Source organism: Drosophila albomicans, chromosome 2R (genome assembly GCF_009650485.2).
Source record: "Drosophila albomicans strain 15112-1751.03 chromosome 2R, ASM965048v2, whole genome shotgun sequence".
Classification (NCBI taxonomy): Eukaryota; Metazoa; Arthropoda; class Insecta; order Diptera; family Drosophilidae; genus Drosophila; species Drosophila albomicans.
The window spans coordinates 34,650,552-34,672,675 of record NC_047631.2 but is presented as its reverse complement, the minus strand read 5'-3'; the positions used below and the strand labels follow the sequence as shown (position 1 = coordinate 34,672,675).

Here is a 22,124-nt window from a genome sequence, read left to right as displayed (position 1 = left end):
GAATAAATATATTAAACAGAAAATAGCCTAGATAGTCTCCAAGATAATTACAATTAAAATTGTAAACAAATGCTTTAATTTAATACGCATTTTATTAATTCAACATGCAAGCGGTATATATTTTGTCGTAAAATAGTATATTGTCAAAGGCAACTGAGGTCACACTCGCAAGTTTCAATCACTGCCGCGCAAGTTTTCCATCTATCGAGTTTGTTCGGTTTTGGGCATTCGGCATTCGTTCATCATTCGCCGACAGCTTCGCGTGGTTGTTTTTTCGCGCCGCGCGTTCAATACTCAGTTTTGTTTATTGGGGCAATATTAAGGGTGTTTGGTCGTTATTGTCGTGTATTTCGTATGGGAACAACGCCGAACGAACGTAACGAAAAGTATTAAATCTTAGTAATAAGTGTTAAACACAGACACAACAATAAAGTTAACACATCAAAAGCAATTCTAAAAAAAACACAAGCGAAAATGTTTTCAAGACCCAGGTAAGTAAAAATGGGGTGATGAAAAATTCCCTTGGCTGGCATCAAGTTGCCAAAGGAATTGTGCTTACGCTTGCAACTATTTTCGTACATACAAGAGAAATGCGAATTGTTTGATTGCGGATTATGCAATTTCAATTGCCTATCGGGGCATCCCAGCTGTTTTGCCAGTGACCTAGTCATTCTTTCTTTCTTTGGCGGCAGACGAGTGTGCGCCAAGGCATGCGTCCCTTTCTCCCACCCATGTATCCTCTCTCCCTGTTCTTTTCCCACTCGCTCTGCGCAGCGCAGCTTTCGTTTTCGCTAGTACTATACACTTACACTCACAGTCCTTTTATTCACATGTGTGTGAGAGGGGCAAATTCGCACATGTTTTGGCATTGACCTAACTTTTCTGGTTATCGCTTGTTCCTCTGCAACAGCTGCTTCTTCGTCTTCTTCCTCTTTTTGTACACTACTTCTTCCTACTTTGACTTTGATTGACGTTTTTCCTTCATTGCTTGCATAAGCGCAAGTCCGCATTTTTGCTTATTGGCAAAAGCAATGAGCATTTAAATGAAAATGAAAACTAAACAAAAACAGCTGAAAAATCAATACATAAACAATAGTTACACACATACGTATACATAAGTATACTATTCCTATTTGTATTTGCTCCAACGCCAACGCATTTCACTTGACTCTGAGCAAGACACCTTCATGTTCATGGACATGGACACTGTCTGCTTTCGCATGTGTATGTATGTGCATGTGTGTATGTTGGTGTATTTTCGCATCTATAACTCAACTTTTCCTATGCCAAATTCTAAAATTAAAATTTGTGTGTGCATTAACAAAACAAAAAAGTTACGCTATTATTTTGTTGATTGAGTTCTTGTTGTTCTTTTGTAAATGTTTCATTTTTCATTTTCGTTACCAAGTTCAAAATTTTTTGCTCTCTGCAGCTTCTTGCGTTCGCTATCGCTCTCTCTCTCTTTTCTTCTTATGCTAATCCGCATATTCCAAAATCTACTCTTCTAGCCATAACACATCTGCTGAGTTGAGTACGTTGACTTCTTTTTAGCAAAAGCTTTACGAGTTACGCATACTCATACACACACATACAAGCTTAGATATGCTATTATGTAGTCATGTGTGTGGCGCTCATAGAACTTTGGATAGAAAACAGCTAAATGGCTTGAAATGGCTAAAAATTTATTTTAAAAAATAGTGTTTATATATTTATTTTTTTTTTTATAAAATTAAATGTAATAGTCTAATCTAATGTATGGAATATTTTCGAATATTAAAAAAAAAATACTGAGGCTAAAAATTTTAATGGCAAATTATCTTATCGCTACGAATCCATACTTTAAACATCTCGGTAACTATTTTGGTTATATATTTTCGGTATATCTTTCTTAAGTACAACCTCCTATATGTTTATCTTTATGAAACTATTTATATTAGTGCAATAATCAACTTAAATTTGCAAACTAACTCTGAAAGCGGTTATTTTTAGCCACAATATTGCTAAAGTGGTAGCACTGGTCATGTGTGTATACGATTAAAGACTCTCGGCAGCGTCGCCTAATTAGCCGTTACACAGAACTTTGTTCACGATATGATATCGTGATGTCATAATAGTCGGCGTAATTACATATGTATGTACATATATAGAATAGTATAGTGGCTATGTTGGTGTGATGGCGTTTATGCGGACACCTTGATAGTACATTATATATTCGACTTTAGCCAAAAAAGCGTTTATAAATATGTTTTTCAATGCAATATTGCAATCTCTCAAGTGCAAAGATTTATTTATGATTGGAAAAGTACAAATACTTAATGTTATATCATATTTGTGTGATATTTACACAACATGCTCGGGAGAATTATATCATGTCAAGTGTTTGCCGTGTAAACATGCTTAACCAGATACGCAATTATTTATGACTCGCACTCGCATTTGCATTTGTGTGAGTGATTAGATATGTACACCTTTATAGGTAGGAATGTATGTACGTATGTACGCACATCCCCTAGGAACATTCTCAGAGTATTATTGTTGCATTTTCGAAATGGCTAAGCACTTGGCAACCAGTTGATTGACAGTATGCTGATGTTTTAGCTTTAAAAGCTTCTTCAATAATTGAATTTTAAATCATTTTTATCATTTCTGAGAATGGTTAACGGTTGTACTAACAATATAGTTAAACAAAAATATTAAATCGATATTTAATCAAAAAAATAGAAACATTCCAATGGAATTTATACTTGTTTTTACTCGGCACAAAATTAATTTATATACTATAAATCGCATATCGCCTTGAACTTTCTATGCTTTTTTTTTAAAGAGTTGACTTTTTAATTAGCTTTTTTATTTCCTACAATTAATAGCTAATAGTTCTACTAATCATATTGCTGAACAACACTATCAAAGAAATGAATATTTAATCAAGTAATACACCATTGAAAATGAATTTTCATGCTGCAATTGTACATCCAATCGTACCCCCCTTTTACACTCTATGATATGAGTATTCGTGTGGCATATGCGGAATAGTTGTAGTCAAGCATTTTGTGCTCATGTGAGCACTTCTGGCGCTTGCTTTTACAAATAGTAACAAAATGACGAATGGTGATAATGATACCCACTTCCACCCCTTCATGTGTCATGCCCTCGCTTCCACTCCCCCGATAATTAGCAACCAGAAGTGTTTGCACACATCGCATATAGACCGATGGACTGTTGGATTGTTGGGCGCTTGATGGGCGGGTTTGGCACGTCACGAGCGCGTGGGGCGCGCGTCACTAACGAGTTTGATACCTCGGCCAAGTTTATGAGTCCATAATCCCGCTTGATGGCGATGTCGATGTCTATGTCGATGCTGATGTTGATGTTGATAGGTAGCATTTCTATCAATGAAACCGTTAACAGGAATTAGTCACAAGGGAAACGCAATTAGCATTAATTATGCGAAAAAAAACAACATCATCACATCTTGTCGTCATTCTGCTTCAAATTGGAATCATCGTTGTCGCAATTTGATTCAGCTTCGGAATCTTATCGCGCCTCCATAGTAAACAATGCGGCTGCGGCTTAGTAGAGCGGGCCCCCTAGTCCCTCGGTAATCCCCTAGTCATCTACTCCCCTATTCCACTGCCCGCTGTTCGCTGTTTGCTTCTCGCTGTGCGTTGTGATAAACAAAAAGCAGCTGACACTGGCCTTGGACTTGACTTTGATACTTGAATAGTTGGATACTCGACGTTGTCATGCAGCGAACATCAATTCAATTGCCGCTATAGTAATTGTAATTCTCTGTTTATCTGTTGCAGCTTGTGTGGCAGTCTCGGCAAATTGTGTCGCAGTGGAACTGCAGCAGTGACGACTACAACCCCAGCAACATCAGCTCTGACACCGCTGTGCGATGCTCGCAACTATCATGAGGTTGTCGGCGACATCATCTGCCCCTCGCAGGTGCGCGGCATCGATCACATTCGCGATCCCCGCCTGAATAAGGTGAGTGACACTTGCTTCACATCAATTCGCAAGTTATTAATCAATCTCTCTTTGCTTAGGGCTTGGCTTTTACGCTCGAGGAGCGTCAGGTACTGGGCATCCATGGACTGCAGCCGGCGCGTTTCAAGACGCAGGAGGAGCAGCTGCAGCTGTGCAAGATTGCGGTGAATCGCTACACGGAACCACTCAACAAGTATCTGTATCTGAGTGATCTGCACGATCGCAACGAGCGACTCTTCTTCCGCTTTCTCTCCGAGAACATCGAAGATCTGATGCCCATTGTTTACACGCCAACCGTCGGCCTCGCCTGTCAGCGCTTCGGTCTGATCTACAGACGTCCCCATGGTCTCTTTGTCACCTTCAACGATCGTGGCCACATCTTCGATGTCATGAAGAACTGGCCCGAGCCAAATGTGCGCGCCATTTGCGTAACGGATGGCGAACGCATCCTGGGTCTGGGCGACTTGGGCGCCTGCGGCATGGGCATTCCTGTGGGCAAATTGGCTCTGTACACTGCTCTGGCTGGCATCAAGCCACATCAGTGCCTGCCCATTGTGGTGGACGTGGGCACTAACAACATTGATCTGCTCGAGGATCCGCTGTATGTGGGTCTGCGACAGAAGCGCGTCGTGGGACGCGAGTACGACGACTTCATCGATGAGTTCATGGAGGCAGTTGTCAAGCGCTATGGCCAGAATACGCTCATCCAGTTCGAGGACTTTGGCAACCACAATGCATTTAGATTCCTAGACAAGTACCGCAATACATACTGCACCTTCAACGATGATATTCAGGGCACAGCTGCTGTGGCTGTTGCCGGTCTGTACGCCTCCAAGCGCATCACGGGTAAGTCCTTCAAGGATTACACTTTCCTTTTCGCTGGCGCTGGCGAGGCAGCCATTGGCATTGCCGATCTCGTGGTTAAGGGCATGGTTGCCGAGGGCGTGCCCATTGAGGAGGCGTATAGCCGCATATTCATGGTGGATATTGATGGTCTGCTGACCAAGTCACGTAAGGTGGGTAACCTGGATGGCCACAAGGTGAACTATGCCAAGGACATTGAGCCCATGCAGGATCTGGAGCAGATTGTGAGCACCGTCAAGCCCAGCGTAAGTCTAATATTAATTTGCAATCAGTAATTGAATTGTCTTTAATCAATGTCTGATCTCACAGGTGCTTATTGGCGCTTCGGCCTGTGCCGGACTCTTCACGCCCAAGATCCTGCGCACCATGGCAGACAACAATGAGAGGCCCATCGTCTTTGCTCTCTCGAATCCCACCAGCAAGGCTGAGTGCACTGCCGAGGAGGCTTACCAAAACACAGATGTAAGTTGTTTCTTTATTCAAATTGAACTTTATGGACTTAAGTGACGCTTATTTTCTTGGTAGGCCCGCGTCATCTTCTCGTCTGGCTCGCCCTTCCCACCGGTAACAGTGGGCGACAAGACCTACTATCCCGGTCAGGGCAACAATGCCTACATTTTCCCCGGCGTCGGTCTGGGCGTTATCTGCACTGGCACCCACCACATACCCGATGACATGTTCCTAATTGCCGCCCAGGAACTGGCCAACTTTGTGGAGCCCACGGACATCGAGCGTGGCTCACTGTATCCTCCTCTGTCGAGCATTCGAGATGTCTCCATGAACATTGCCATTGGCGTGACCAAGTGTGCTTACGATAAGGGTAAATAAACGCATCAATTCCTTCCGATTTTAATTGATAATAACTGTGTGCTTCCTAAGGACTGGCTTCCACTTACCCTGAGCCACAGGACAAGCGCAAGTGGCTGGAGGATCAGCTGTACAACTTCAACTATGAGACATCGATGCCTGTGACGTGGGCCTGGCCCCGCATGCCCTACATAAAGACTCGTGATTTAGTGCCCACTAAACTCTATGGAAAAAAAAGTGATTAACCTTTTTCTCTTTCTATTTCTCGTTTCTAGGTGCCGAGAGTCCGCTAATTGCCGCAATTAAATAATTGATTCACTCACTTCTGTTGAATGATCGGTTGATGGCACATTTGTTTTGCATTCTAACCCACTCTTCGTGCTCCTTCAACCACCACCAAAAAAACTACTACTACTACTGCTACTACTATCGATTCACCATCAGCACCACTCACTAACCAAGCATAGGCCTAGCAAATTGTGCTACTTCTGCAACGGCTCACACTATCTACATACATATATGTTTTTATTATCGATCGATTCGTTGCGCCGCACCACGTTCGTCCGTTGCATGTTATCTGTTTACCTACCGCTATCCATTGTCAACTTCAAGATCGGGCCGGGCAATGACTACGAAAGAGGCTTCTGGGGCTTTCCCCAGTTCTAATTGATGACTAAAAATGCGAAGCGAATGCATCTCAAGCGTTAGTCATGAGTCGGAGCTGGATGTTGTGATGTTGTGTGATAGCAAAGAGCGACGTGTGCGGCAAAATACTTCGACGTATTCTCGATATCTTCAAATAGTATTATATATGTATATGTATATAATAATGTTTTATCTGTATAAAATAATTGTTAATTGTTACGCGACGAAACGCGACGGTGTTGCGATCTATTCCATCTCTATCGACTCTCAACTACTCCCACCATTAATTTACTATACTTATTGCTTTGTTATTGGTTTTTCCTTTGTTAAATGTAAACTAAGTTAAATTGGCTTGCTGGTATGAAATTTCCCCTATCTATCAATCTATCTATCTATCTACCTCCCTCTCTGTCTATCGCTTTAACATTCTCGCTCTAGCTTAATCTATCCAATGCTATTTTACTATTGCTAACTGACAAATTGAAATGCGGCACTAAGCGCGGCACTTGCCTGATCAAAACTGAACTTGCTTTTTATACTCTTATGCTCTAAAGTACAATTTTAAGTTCAACAATTGATTGATATTGATCTATTGCTATTATATTTCCCTTTCGTTGTCATATAGAAAACGAAGAACTCCTTTAAATTATCCAACCCACACCGACCGCATATAACCATTGGCAAATATATAGACAGCAGAACGGTGAGTTTCTGCCCCATCCTTAAATGAAACACAATATCCAAGAGCAGCCGTTGACCTTAATCATTAAATCGTAAACTTAACTTTTAACTAAAAACTAAACTTAAGTGAAAAGTTTTAATTTAATTCACATGTAGCGTGTATACACATACATATGCCTATGTATCAGTATGTATATATGACTATAGTAATTATATTATGTTTGTTGTTGATCCATGTCTGATATTTATTAAATAGCCATTTAATAGCCTTGTTTTTTTTAATTTATTCTTGCAAAAGTCAATTTTAATTTACCATTTGTGCTCGCAAATGCCAGAGACACATAAATGTGACATATGTAGATGAATACGCAATTGTGTAATTGCTAAGATTTGTGGTGCGATAAACAATAAAATATAAAAAGTAATGTCGAAATGTGTCGCCTATGGACTCTGCGATCCCAAGCGACTGTTGAATGGACGTGGATCGATCGGTTTAACGGAAAATGATAAGCATGACTTTCCGACTTCCTCGAACATTGTAAACATTTCTGTATCGAATTTATTTACTGTTTTTTTCATTCTTCAGTTGGGTACTAAAATTTCTATAAATATAAAGCAAATTTGTTGATATCTAAGCAATGGCAAACATGACGTATGAGTAATGTGCACATGGTTGATGAAAAGCAAATGTGGGTTAAACCGAATTGTTATAAAATAAACATTAAATAAACAGAAATATAAACATTTAATTCTATTGTATTTATGCATTGATTGCGGAGCATTAAAATTCCAGCTCAACTCTTCAGTGAGATAGAGAGAAAGAGAGAGAGAGGGAGAGCGCTATCTATTACTGAAAGAATCTCGGTTTAAGCTTGCGAAAGTTGGCTTATCTTATCTGCACTGCGGTACTTAAGTGTGTTCCTCAATAAAATAAATCAATTTCCTAAACATGACGCACATGACGTATGCGTAATATTCGCTGTGATTGTAGTAAAGCAAATTCTTATTCATGTCTCTACAATGTAGGGCATTTAAATGTGTATCTGGCGCAACTGAATCTATTAGATAGTTCTTTGGAGAGCACCGACTGAAGATGAGAGACAATATGCAAATAAGAACGGACAGATTTATGAGCGAAGCTTTGATTCCGTGTAAAAACAAGATGATTGAAATAATTATTGATATCTGAGTATTGATTATGAGCATTCGCACTTGAATTAATTGCCTTCAAAGAATCTCAAATACTTGAGACACAAGTTCGAACATGTTTCCAGCCACTTTACAAGGCAGTAAAACCAACGCACAACACTGCGAGAGAGATGAGCAGAGAATGAGATTGCGAATCACAAATCGAATCTCAGTTCAGCTGAGTTTGACTCTTGATCTAGACTGAGAGTAAGTATAAAGTGAGTGTTGGGAGCGCAGTGCGCGCAGTAGCGCTTGGAGCTCCAGTTGAGATAGTCGCGAAGCCGGGCTCCAGTCAATCTTAAAGATGCCTCGTCGCTGCTTCCTCGTCACGTTCGTCACCCTCGTCGTCGCCTGTTTAGCTGGACCGAGTCTAGCTGGTGAGTCTAGAAACCTTCCCATGACTCGTTTGTTGTTCTATTCTCGCTTTGTATATTAATTGATTACATTGACGTTTACTTAGCCTACGCCGATGAGTGTAATACTCCGAATGGACAGCCCGGCCAGTGCTTGCCGTTCTCCTCCTGCTCCGACATTGAGCAGCAGCTCTTGGCTGCCCAGAAGTCAGGCGAGCGTATCGCCCCCGAGTACGCCAGCTACCTGCAGAAGGCGGCCTGTGGCGAGATCGACAATGTGGTGAATACCCGATGCATAATTGGATATAAAAATGTGTGTGATTGCTAATTGTGTATTTCCCACCTTTGTAGCGTCACTTTTGCTGCGCCAACAACCAGATCCAGCACAACTCCAAGGTCATGGAGCTGTTCAAAGCCGACGACTTTAGCTGCGGCACCATTCTCAACCAGCGTGTGGCCAATGGCTACGAGGTGCAGCTCTCCTCCCGACCCTGGATGGCGCTGCTGCGCTATCAGAGCTTGGGGCAATCTCGCTTCCTATGCGGCGGCACGCTTATCTCCAACCGTGAGTTTATTTACCATCCATTGATTCTTAATGTAATTATTTCTTTTAGGTTACATTCTGACTGCCGCTCATTGTGTTTATGGTTACCAGGATCAGCTGTAAGTGAATCTTCCCAATCTATTGATCTGCCACCTCTTAATGAACTCTCTTTATAGCTACGAGATTCGCTTGGGCGAGCATCGCATCTCCACGGAGAGGGATTGCCGACAGCAGGGACGCAAGGAGAAGTGCGCGCCGCCAGTAAATGATCTGGGCATCGAGAAAATCCTGCTACATGAGAAGTACGATTCCAAGACCAACATCAACGACATTGCGTTGCTCCGTTTGAACGCTACAGTCGCTTTCCAAAGTAAGCCAAACCCCTTTTTATGTGGACCACCCTTAACTAGTTCCCTCTGCTTGTAGAACACATAAAGCCCATCTGCCTGCCCATCACTGATGAGCTGAAGCAGCAGGCGGAGACGCTCTCCGATTACTTCGTCACAGGCTGGGGCACCACAGAGAACGGCTCCTCTTCGGATGTGCTGCTGCAGGCCAGTGTACCCATCCAGCCACGTTCAGCTTGCTCACGCGCCTATCGTCGAGATGTGCCTGATTCCCAACTCTGCGTTGGCGGAGGGGATCTCCAGGACTCCTGTAAAGGCGACTCTGGTGGCCCACTGCAGGCGCCAGCTCTCTACTTGGACATGTACAAGCTGCGCATGGTGGAGTTTGGCATTGTCAGCATGGGCGTCATATCCTGTGGCCAGATCAGCCTGCCGGGTCTTTATACCAATGTGGCGCAATACGTGCAGTGGATAACGGACACAATGGCCAGAAATGGTCTATAGTTCTCTGTCTGAGTTCTTTAATCTTTTAGTTTTAATCGAAATTTATTTATATATATAAGAAATATATCGCATTTTTGTTGAATACTAAATTATCTCATGTTTACAATAAATTTGTGAACTACGCCCTCTAGCGACTTTGTCGGAAACTAGTTTCACCACGCGGCGACAATGCGTGAGAGCTGAATAGGTGTGTGTCTTAGCTGACCGTTCGGCAAATGTCAACAGTTGCTAAACATGTTGAGCAAAAACGGTACTCCCACAAGATGGCGCCGGTAAGCTGTCAAAACTCGCTAGGTGATGCTTGTGTGCAATTAATTGCGCATGCGCAAGGATTTGGGAAGAATGTGTGTAGTTGAAAAAAAAGTGTTTCTTTATTTGTATTATGTTGAAATAAAACAAATGAAGATCAATTGACTTCATAGAAATCGTTCAAATGCACTAATCAAGCTTCAGTACAGCATTTAGTGAGGTGAATCTTAGAACTCATGTTTTCCAACCAGCCCTGATTTTAGTGGCGCCATCTATTGTGCGGTAGAAACATAAGCACATTGTTGTATAACTGGCAAAAACTATTGACGTTGAATGAGAATCTGGGCGCCAATATTTAAAAAGGTAATTAAGCAATGTTTGTTTATATTTATTATAGACTAGAATGAAAATTAACTAGAATAAATATTAGATATTATAACGAGTTTGTTTTTGCAGAAATTGAAGATGAGATACAATTTTATCGAATGAAAGAACTCGCGTAGAGCTGAAGCTCAGTAGGATGTGAAGTGCTTCTGGTTGAACAAATACGAGTACCAACACTTTGTTATATAGGAAGAAGTGGCGCTTGTTTTAAGTAAACATGTTGTACATTTAAACGAATTAAATGTAAACACTTGACAAAGCGTCTTCAGATTCCAGAGACATTAGTGGCCACTCGTCCTCACGCTCGTGTTTGAGAGTATGTTTGTAAACATAAATATGAAATGCGGGAATAATCGTAGCCATCATAAAAAAGCGAGTTTCCCATCCGTTTGTGGCCTTGACGCTGTTAACGAGAGGATGAAGCAGTGAAATGAGGTTTTGCGGGCACAGAGAGGCGAGAGAGGGAGAGCGGGAGAGAGGGAGGGAGATAAAGTGTCTTCTAACTTGAAGTTTAACTTTTAAATTGGAGCTTCTTTTAAACTAAACAAACTTTTTCACAGGCAAAACATTTTTCATTTAAATGCAAAAGTAAACTCATTTTTAATGTTTCGCCAGAACAAGTTTTAAAGTTTTTCATATTGTACAAGAAACTATTGTGAATACATTTTTATGATTTGCAGCCAACTGTGCGCATTATACATCAATGGAAATTTCTCATTTTGTTTTAATTTTCCGAGGCGCTAAAGGTTTGCAAGATATTCAAAACCTGTCTGAAACTTTTGTGCAAACATGATTGTTTGATAGAGTAATGAATTGAATACTTATTTACGAGTATTCCTGCTCGATGGAATTGGATTGGATCGTGTGGCATTTCAATTTGCTTGATGGGGATAGGGAAACTGTGCCGCAAACTGGATTCATCGTCAATTCCTGCGGTTGGATTGTTTTCGACTTGTCAGATGAAACTTTTGGGGTTATCTTATCCTTGCTGACGATGGCCGCACTAATTGCACAAGAATTCGAGGAGGCGTAAAGGATTTGGTCGAGTTCGAAAGAGAGAGATGGAAGCTCTGGCAGCTGCTCACTCAACTGTTTGGCACTCAGTGCATTGGCGCCGTTAATTAAAACCGTCTCCAGGCAGAGAAACTAATAACAGCAAACAACAATTTTTGAATCAAGACTTTCAGCACTGTTTTCTCTGACTCTCTCTCACTCTCTCTCTCTCTCTCGCGCTTGGCTTCTTTCCTTTTGCAATTCCATGTCGCGTTGCCATTGTCGATTTTCCCGCAAAAAGAACTGCGGTCTTGGTCGACGTCGCCGTCGTCGTCGCCATCGTCGTCGTGGTCGTGGTCGCGGTTGCGCCACATCAGTTGCCCGGAGGCGTCTCCTTTGTTTTGGCCTGCCTTCTGTATACGGCTCCGGGCAGCAGCTTGCAGTGTTTGTTGGTTGTTGCTTGCTGCCAACTTCAATGTGGGAGGTTCGAGGTGGGAATGGAAATGGGAATGCCAAATGGGAAGTGAGAAGTGGCCGTCGCGCCGTCGACGTCTATGCAGATGGTTTGCTTTGTTGTTTGCCTGATTGCCTGTTTGTGTTTTTGTTTTGTGTTTTGCAGCAACGGCAGCAGTTGATGTTGCACTTGCTGCGGCTGCGTTGCTGCCGCCAACAGTGTTTGCTTTCCATTACAACATGTTGTTGTTGCCCTGCACTTACACTATTACAATTACACACACACACACACACCCATACACACACAATATTGACACTGTCGAAATCATTCTCTGTTCAACCAAAAACCAAGCAGGGAATCAATGTAACTCAAAACTAGAAGCCCAACTCGTTGCTCGGGAAAATGCCAAATGACATTCGCTGACCAATGACTAAATATTTAATATCAAACGTTCGAGTTGCCATCACTCATTTGCTCATTTGTGGCAATGCCAAAGGATTTCAAATATTTAGCTGACTCTCAATAAGTCGCAGCGATTAAAATTACTTCCATTCGCTGACTGTGCAATTTAATAATGCTGCAGAATGTAGTTTAAAAGTCGATGAAATTTATTTTCGACACAATTCTTGCGGAATTTAATAGTGTGAAACGATTTGTTTTTATTTAAAATTCCTATTTCAACAATCTGGCAAATTAAAGTTGCCATGAAAAGGACACAAAACCAATCATCGAATTTTACCATTTAAATTTGTCCTTTGTTTTGTTGCAATGTTAGAATTTTGATGAATACGCATAATAAACTTCATCAAAATAAAAAATGTTTATATCAAAATAGAATCGATTTGCTCTGTGCTTTACACATTTACATAGAGAGAAAGAGAAATACAACGTAGACTGCAAATAAATATTGTAAATATTGCATGCAATTTTTATACCCGCTACCCATAGGGTTGAAGGGTATTATAAGTTTGTGCTACCAGGAAATGTATGTAATAGGCAGAAGCATCTCCGACACTATAAAGTATACATTTTCTTCATCAGGATCAACAGACAAGGCTTTAAAGAAATGTCTGTCTGTCTGTCTGTCTGTATGAAACACTGGACCTTAGAGACTATAAAAGATAGAGCTATAATTCTGTAGTACTGCATCAATATACCTAATTTTAGTATATATATTTGCATTTAGAATATATATTCAATATACCTAATTTTAGTATATATATTTGGTATATTTTAATGGGTAGCGGGTATCTCACAGTCGAGCACACTCAAATTCGTATTAAATTTGGGTATTCAACTATTCGATTGGCCATTTCAATGCAAGCACTTTAAAAGCTGCCTTCATTTCGAGCTATCCATCTTGTTCTCGCTTCGGAATGGAAGCTGAAGTGCAATAAAGTTTCGCTGGGCTCTGGTGCATGTGCTTAATATGAAATTATAATAAATAATGATTTAAATGAATTATTCACAGACTTCAGATCTTTCCATAAACTGAATGAAGTCGACGTAAGACTGAAAGACAGCCAGAAAGACGGACATCTTCAGGAATTCATTTGGTCTTGTTCGCGACTTGCTTGCGACTCCTTGGCAGAAATTACTTATTCAAACTTTTTGGTTTTTATTGTAAATTTGGCATTTCCGAATGCAATGGCGCTGCGGCCCAGGATAACACATCAGCAGCGTGTGTGTGTGTGAGTGAGAGAGAGAGGGGAAAGGAGGAGGGGAAGAAACTGCCACATTTGCATACAGAATGTAAATTATATTGTCCGTTTCATGCTCTGACACTTAAGAGACAAAATGAAATAAAAGATGGCTCCAGCGACAACGAACAAAACGAATGAAATAACAAGGAAGGTAACAAGGATGTGCCTGCCTGCCTTCCATACGCGCACGCACGCACACAGCCACACACACACACTCGCATTCGCACTCATACACACTGAAACACAAGGAGGACAAACAAAGAAACAGACAAACAACAACAAACATCACCTCCAACTGACGTGTGCTCGAGTTCGTTAAAAGGTGTGCATAAGAGAGGGGAAGGAGAAGAAGGGAAGCAGGGGAGGGGGTAATACTAGTACCACAGTTGTCGCAAATGCCCATATTCAACATACACACCCACATACTCAGCTGTACACACGCCCACAGGCCGATTGAATGCGCTTTAATATTTCAAAAGCTTTAATGAAATCGCTTTGCTTTGCCTTTTCAATTTTCAGCGTGAGACGAGACGGCAGCTCTTCAGTATTCCTCACTATACACTGAGAGAAATGCAGAATATATAATGTAATAATATAATAATATATATTCATATGATTATTTAAATCAACGATAGATTCTGATGGAAGCAATGAAAATGACTTCATTTCTTCTTTCTTGAAGTAAGTTCTCACAAACTCACAAGTTATAAAATTATTTTGGGTCATATTTGGAAATATGCTTTACAAATTAATAGAATTGCAGTTAAATATTAATCAGACTAAGGTTACTCAATAAAAAAATTCTAAGAGGAGATACTAAAACATCTTTCATTGTAGACATCAAATTAAGCTTAAATTTGAATTAAAAAATATTAACAATTTTGTAGCTTAACAATTGTTGTTGCCAGTGTAATTTAAGTATCAGTTTGCGAAGAGCGGAACAGCTGGAAACATCCTTAGAATGTGACATTGAGTTGAGTCGAACTGAGTTGAGTTGAGTTGAGGTGAATGTTAAGGCGATTAAATGAATAAAAATGTCGCATTCTGTAAACTGTCGCAATGAATGCAGCTCGTGAGCCTCGCTCGCAAATTAGTTCCAAGGGGGCAATGGAATTTTGGCGTTTGCCGTTCGAATGTTAAATTTAAGTATCTCACACTCTCTCCGCATTAAGGACATTCGCCGTGCAGTCGTTCAATGACAAACACCTTGGGAAATAATTGAAAAACCTGTATGAATAATTCAGCGCATCTGCAGCTGCGACTGCGAATCAAAAAAGTACTCGTCGAATGATGGCGATTATGAAACCGAAACTGAAACTGAAACTTCGATCCAATGAAAGTTCAAAGTTATTTCCATGTTTATCCTGTGCGCGCATGCGACCGAAACAAGTTTAAAGGATATTTTTCAGTCGAGTGCATTTGGAACCCAAAAGACCAAAAATAAATACGATTACGTCCCCCTCTCTCTCCCACTTGTTTCGGGCCTGTTTGTCTATCACATTTTTGGGCCATTGCACAGTGGGCGATTTGGTCCCGCTAGCGGCATTTAATTCAAATTTTCAAATTTAAAAATCCGTTAATATTTTTTCACATATCGATAGCAGATGCTTTGATTAGATTTTTAAAGGCTTTTTGAAAGCTCTACGATCAGCTGATCATCAGCTGTGATCGGTCAAACACATCATATGATTTCGCAAGGAGCTTTACACAATTTTTTCTCTTTGCGCGCATGGAATTTGAGTTCCTCGGAAATTTACAATTTTTGGTGAATTTGTTAGAAGTTTGGTTTTTTATTATATTCAAGGAATGTATTTTCAAAAAAATCAATGTTTGTGACCGGTCTATAAATGTGTAGCTCATAAAACGTAGTGGTAATTCAGTGTATTAACAACTAGCCCGGATTAGCGTACACCTGTCTTTCGTGGAGTAGAACTAAATTTGTTCAACTAAGTCCAGTCTAACTCCTTTATTAGCCGAAAGTGTGAATCAGTGGCGTCCAAAATGTGTAATATCAACTGCTATTCTCTGCTAGCCTTGAAACTATGGTACTTTTTAGACACAGTGTTAGTACCAAAAAGGGATCTTTTTTTAGTATTGCACTCAGAAGTCATCCCATTTTTTCCATCATCCCATCATTTTTTAGATAAAGTTTATGTATGAAATATGTTAATTGAAGTTCAAATAAAATAAAAGTACAACAAAATTTTAAATTTAAAAAAAAAAAATTTTTAAATTAAAAAAAAAAATTAAAAAAAAAATTAAAAAAAAAATTTTTTTAAGTTCAAAAATTCTATGATTTTTTTCTGATCAGTGAAAAAAAACCGACTGAAGATATCTATTTTAGTTTAGAAGTTATTAATTAAATGCCGCTAGCGGGACCAAATCGCCCACTGTGCATTGTTGCGTTCACATCGAGCGTCGAGCCTCGGGCAGTTGGTCATTTTGTCCTCGATTTACGTTTTGAAAAACAATTTTCTCTCATAATGATGAGACGGTCGCTTCCGATTCGCTTAACCGCTCGTTTTTAGTTGACTTTCGTATTTCTTATGCCGTTTTTACGAGTATCGTGGCAGTGACATTGCCCATTTAATTCCCCCGCCTTCCGCACTCTCCTCCTTTTAAGATTGTGTCGCCACAACAAAGGCTGACAAAGGGTATACTTAATGTATAATATTCCTCTTTTGCTGCGTCCACTTTCCTTTACTTTCTCTTCTGACTGGAAGAGTACAACGCAGTCGCTTCTTTTTATGGAGCATTGTGCTGGCTTGCCAATTACTATATTGTCTATATAGTCATGCGATTGTGTGTAGTTGGGGCCTATTATTGTTCAGCCAAACATAACTGATTTAATATTGGATATGACATCGTTATGGCCTGCCGAATGTCAACTTGATTTCTACGAGTACAACAAATTAGTTTATTTCGCAGGCAGCTGCTTCGAATTATGCCAAATTTATGCGGCATGCGACTCAATTTGAGGAGGGCTCTAACTTCAATGTCTATTAATTTTGCGGTGGCGCCAAGCAATCTCATGTTCATAACGCCATTTCATGCTGCTGCTCATTCGCAGCGTCATCCTCCGACTCCATCGATGACTATCAGTCAGTGTCCAGGCTGAGGAAGCAGCTCCTGCTGCGTATTCGTCTTCATTATGACATCAAACTATGCTGGAGACTTACACTCGACTGAATGCCTGAGCGTAATTAATCCTTTTCGAACGAGTAAAGTCAGAGTATTGTTGCCATTCATGTGTGCTGAATAATGCACATTATGCGCCATATGCAAATGAGTCTGTTGTGAATGATTAATTGAGTCATTTGGAAACATCTTGTTCGAGCTCAAATCTGCAGCCACATCCGAATACAATAATAATGAAATGATTAAATGCGGATAGACAGCAACTATGTTAATGCCTGTTGAATTTTCGACTTGCAGAAACAATGCACAACGAAGCAAAGTCATTTTGATTGCTCCATCTCGAATTATCTCGCTACCAAAAATTGATTTTGGCACTTTTGTCCGATGTGTTTGTGTGAATTTATATGCGTCACAAGCCATGACGCATCATCGAGTAGTCGATGTTGCACGCACAAAGTGCGTAGGTCGCTGCTCATCATCGTCATCCTCATAGCTGGCGCATTGAAAATGCAAAAAGGATACCAGAACTTAGGAGCAGAGTCTATTTGCATTTGACACAAACAGGTCACAAGGCCTGCTCATAACAGACAGCAGACTTGCAGATGCCCGACTGACGCATGCAGACCACGAGTCAGGCCAGGCCCAAAGCCAAAGCCAAAGCCCGGCTAAAAGATGCCACCCGCCATGATGCCTCTGCTGTACTCGTACTTACCGACTTTGTCTCATTAAAATGGCGCAAGTGTCCTCGCAGCCCCAAGAAGTGCAATTAAAATGCAGGCCACAACGACAATGGCATCGCTTGTGAGTTTCAAACGGCGCTAAATAAAGCTGCCACAGAAGAAGAACTTGCCTCTTTCTACATCTTTCTGACGCATTGTGTTCGCCACCAACATGGCATAACAATAATTTATTCAATATGTGCATTCTATCCAACTCTAAGTATGCATTCTACCCGAGTTGTTTTTCCAATTCATTCGCTGTGTATTGGAAATTGTGAAAGTCTCTTTATACCCGCTACCCATAGGGTAGAAGGGTATTATAGCTTTGTGCTTTCCCGAAATGTAGAAGGAGGCATCTCCGAATCTCTAAAATAAATATATTTTTGGTCAGAGTCAACAGCACTGACGATATAGCCATGTTCACCTGTTCAGATGAACACTTCAATTTTAGAGACTAAAAGAGATACTTTCCGCCACCGAAAATAGATAAAAATCGGACAACAAGCGTAATTTTAAATTAATTTTTGTATATACAATAATGATAGTCTTTATAATTCCTGAAAATTTGGTTGCGATCAGGTAAAAATTGTCGAAGTTATTCAAGAAATACTCTTGTATTATTTTTTGAATATAGTTCTATATCAATATTCCTAATGTAGACTTTGGTATATACTTGTAGTACTTATGAGGTATATTAATTTGGTATATTTTCAAATTATACCGCACTCTTTTACTTTGAATCTCAATGGGTAACGGGTATCTCACAGTCGATTCCAATCAGTTGATTGGGCATAGCTTTCTTACTTGCTTCAACCTAGAACGTATTTCAATTATTTTTTTCGTTGCTGACATAACGTATTTAAGCAGTCAAAGCTAATACTCTCCAATGTTTATTAACTCTTTAACTAACAATATTACCCACTTTTTGTCAAGAGTACAAATGCGGTAAAGTAGCCAAGAGTTTTTCCCCTCAGGCCTATTTGGGACTGTTTTTATTCGAGTCACGTGCGATGTTAGCCAAAATTTAATTTGCCTGTTTATACTTTTCAATAGTCGAGAATGGCATGCAAACAACGTTGTCGATCCTTGGCCAATTGTCAACCTGTGGCAACCTCTGTGGCAACATCAGTATCTGCAACCTATATCAATGCTGTCATCGATGCTGTGTTGCATGCCCCTAAGTACACATTGAAAATGCATTAGGAATGCGAATTTATAAATTGTGTGATATTTGCATAGACGGGTCAACTTACACGCATAAATAAATGTATCGAATGCATTCAATCGTTGTTCTTCCGTGCATTTTGCAAGTGTTGCACTTAACAGCTTACAACCAGTCTGTAACAAGGGGGGAGAAGGTATTCCCCCTCCCTTCTGTTTACCTTTATCTCGACAGAGCAGCCAAAGAAATGTTGCTTGCCTGTCCAAGCGTGATTTCTCGCTCAGTTTGTTGTCGGTGTGTTTGTGTTTCTGTGTTTGGGTCTTGTTCCGTATTTACATGTTGTTTTCAATTGCAGCTCCTTGCAACGTTCTAAGCGATAATCGAAAATCGATTGTCCCTATAAGTTGAACAACCAGAGCGTCGTCTCTACCACCTCCCACCTCCCACCTCCCACCTCTCTCTCTCTCTCTCTCTCTCTCTCCTTTACGACATCAACATCTCGGCTGCAACAACTGCTGCACCTGTGTCTCCTTCAATTTGGATGCCAAAGTATTTTGCATACATGTCCGGTGCACCCGGTACAAGTTTCCGCATTTCCCCGAGTTCGCTTGGGGTGAAAAGTTGTGAACTTTGATTCGCATTATCAGAGAAAGAGAGAGAAACTTGGTGAGTAGCTTAAATATTATTAATATTTGCATAATTTGTGGTTCGCTCGCTGTTTCGATGTGCGAAATTTGCAGCAAATCGAGCGAAATAATTAATTGGCGTGTCAAATGTGTCAGCGTTGGACACATTTTTGCAGAGTTTAAAGTTTCAATTATCCGCCTGCAATTACAAAATAAACAATTATTTTTGTGAATCAAATTAAAACGCTCTCGTATTCGTAATGATGCACTGAGCTGTGCAGCTGGCAACGGACACAAAAGGACATGCGGCAGGACTTCGCATAATTACACTCGCTGAAACAGAGTAGTTAGAGAGAGCAAAAAACAAAGTGAGTGCGAGGATGGAATTAATTTGACAAGCGAATTCATTTGCATTTGAAAATTTACTTACTGAGCTCGGCTCAGTCGAAGGGGCGTGGCAAGGACCTCTGGCATGTCTTGACAAGGACACGGGCAAGTCTTCGGCAACTCTCGGTCCATGCTCTGAGAAGCCACGTCACGCAGACAATTATGTTGCCGCAAATATGTAAATGTAAATGTATGTATGTGTATTCCCCATATTCGATGTGGGTGGTGTATATGTATGTGTGTGAGTGTGTACAGGGATCCTTAAGTGCGTTGTGGCCTGCACCTTTTATGTGAAAAGTTTTGCGCTTTTATGAGAAATTCGCTTAAAAGTTGACGCTGATACGCGTGGAATTATCATTTCCACATTTGAATACTGGCAGCGTGTGCCACGCCCTCTCCCTTACCCACCTGCTTTCTCCTCGATATTATGAAAATGGCTTATTGAAATCGTCGATTCCAAATACAAATTGCATTTAATACCAAGTGTAAATTTACTTTTCAATGAGTGGATTTTTATTATCCATTTCAATTAAACGTTTTTTGCGACTTTTATTTCATTGGCGGGATTATTTTGATGATGCCATTATGTCAACATGTGTGAAAGTCGAACTAGAACAATTGACTCTCGAGCACCTAATTCACCAACCTCAAAATGGAGACCATATGCCGGAGGCTGCCTGTTCTTGTCCCTCCATAAACACATTAAGCCACACTGACTCTGCCAATGTGGTTTTATAATGTGTCTGTATGTGTGTGTGTGTGTGTGTGTGTGAGAGTGTGTGTTTCGGTTAATTAAAAATGTGCTGTGCATTAACATAATTGCCTTGGGAATACAATTGAATGATTAATAATAGCGCAGTGATTAAACGAAAAGGCCCGGCAATCTAAAGAGAGACGACCTTCGTCATTGTGAATCTCGCTGGTCATGGAGCAGAGGAGTGAGAGAAGGGGAAGGGGAAGAGGCGGGCAGAGATGCCACCTCCTGGGGCACGCACTTCAAGTGTGAATACACGATAAATGCGGTCTGGACAGACACTTTTTATAGGGTATATGACAAGTGAGTCAAGTGAATCGTTTAATATTAAACACATTCAAGTTTATTGACAATTAAATTAATTGCTTAATTACTGACATTATCCAGCATAATCGAATTAAGGCAGCATCTAAAAGGGATAGAACGGAACAGAAGAGGATGGATGCTCTGTGCTTTTCGCAAAAAAGTAAATACATTTTTTTAATCGAATTTCAATTGGAACTCGATGCGAATTTATTCTGTTACCAATTACGAGTATTTCATTGAAAGGGAGCCAGCGAAATATTGACTCGAATTGGCACTAAGAATTAATGGGTATGTTTCAAAGGACGCACAGTGGAGTTCACATCGATTTTCGGTTAGGCTGTGCCAAAGGATTAAATTGTCACGTATCAAAAGTAATTAAGTGTTGCTGCCACTGTGACCGAAACCCCAATTCCAACCCTGTGGGTTTTTGAGCTATACAGCTATAGGCTATAGCTTGTGGACTGACTGCGGGTGTTTAAACCAATTGGATTTGGGTCGGTCCAGTCGGTGTGGTGCGGTTTGGCTTTGGGTTCGGCTTCGAGCTTAATTTAATTATGCGACTCTCGACCATGATCTGAAATGTAGCACTGTGATTGCAACTTCCGAGCTCGGAAGTTATAATGGGCAAGTGCATTTTTTCTCTTTAGTGAAATAATTGTGCGCCTGAAGCCTGAAATCCTGACACTCGCCATTTAACTGCCATCACTCGACGTGCATTGAGATTGCCTCAAATTTCCTGCTCTGTGTGTCTGTCCGTCTGTCTGTCGCTCAGGTTTCTTTTCTTTTTGTCTGCACTTTCGATTGCTAAACGACACTTTTGTTTCGATTTATGGGGCCGTAAAAGCCAAAAGTGGCGCAGTTGTAATTTTACGACTTTGCGCAAAAACTGAGAAGAGAACTCGAATCGCATTGGGGATGAAGGTGAGAAGTAGAGAAAGGCAGAGAGAGAGAAGGCAAGCCGGAAACTGATTTGCGAGTGTGATTCTGGTCTGGCTCTTAGCCTCACCTAGTTCACCACACATACTCGTAAACTTATCATCCTTCTAAATTTAAAACAGATTCCAACCACACAAAGGAGCAGAGCAAGCTTGCTTAATTCGTTCGATTTAAAAATCACATGAGCCGGAACATGGAACATGGAACATGGAGCAGGACTTTGCCATCGCTTTGTGGTCCCATCGAGACGGGGCTAACAAGTTGTTTGAGCAATTTTTACAGCGCTTTGGCCCAATGGTTTTCCATCTGACTGAACGCTGTTTAAATACATATACACATTCGTATGTATAATCGAAAAAGTTATTGCATCGTTTTGATTTATTGTGCATG

At 40.7% G+C, this 22,124-nt stretch overlaps 3 protein-coding genes across 4 annotated transcripts in view; 2 read left to right on the top strand and 1 right to left on the bottom strand.

Annotated features, from left to right (window-relative positions):
• LOC117576240 (fatty acyl-CoA reductase wat-like) overlaps positions 1 to 22,124 on the bottom strand; it is a 103,801-nt gene that overhangs the window by 12,883 nt on the left and 68,794 nt on the right. The window lies entirely within an intron of this gene.
• Positions 221 to 7,254, top strand: LOC117574624 (NADP-dependent malic enzyme). 2 transcript variants are annotated; one of them, XM_034258514.2, is made up of 7 exons: positions 221 to 491; positions 3,807 to 3,990; positions 4,050 to 5,099; positions 5,164 to 5,316; positions 5,380 to 5,674; positions 5,734 to 5,862; positions 5,937 to 7,254. In XM_034258514.2, the coding sequence occupies exons 1-7, from the start codon at positions 475 to 477 to the stop codon at positions 5,969 to 5,971; spliced, it is 1,863 nt and encodes a 620-aa protein (XP_034114405.1). In that variant the 5' UTR covers positions 221 to 474; the 3' UTR covers positions 5,972 to 7,254. The 2 variants fall into 2 exon arrangements, with proteins under 2 accessions (XP_034114405.1, XP_034114404.1); XM_034258513.2 differs by having other exon boundaries at positions 5,734 to 5,898; positions 6,932 to 7,254.
• Positions 8,362 to 10,015, top strand: LOC117576114 (serine protease grass). Its single transcript, XM_034260671.2, has 6 exons — positions 8,362 to 8,552; positions 8,636 to 8,808; positions 8,880 to 9,093; positions 9,143 to 9,191; positions 9,249 to 9,442; positions 9,499 to 10,015. The coding sequence occupies exons 1-6, from the start codon at positions 8,480 to 8,482 to the stop codon at positions 9,921 to 9,923; spliced, it is 1,128 nt and encodes a 375-aa protein (XP_034116562.1). The 5' UTR covers positions 8,362 to 8,479; the 3' UTR covers positions 9,924 to 10,015.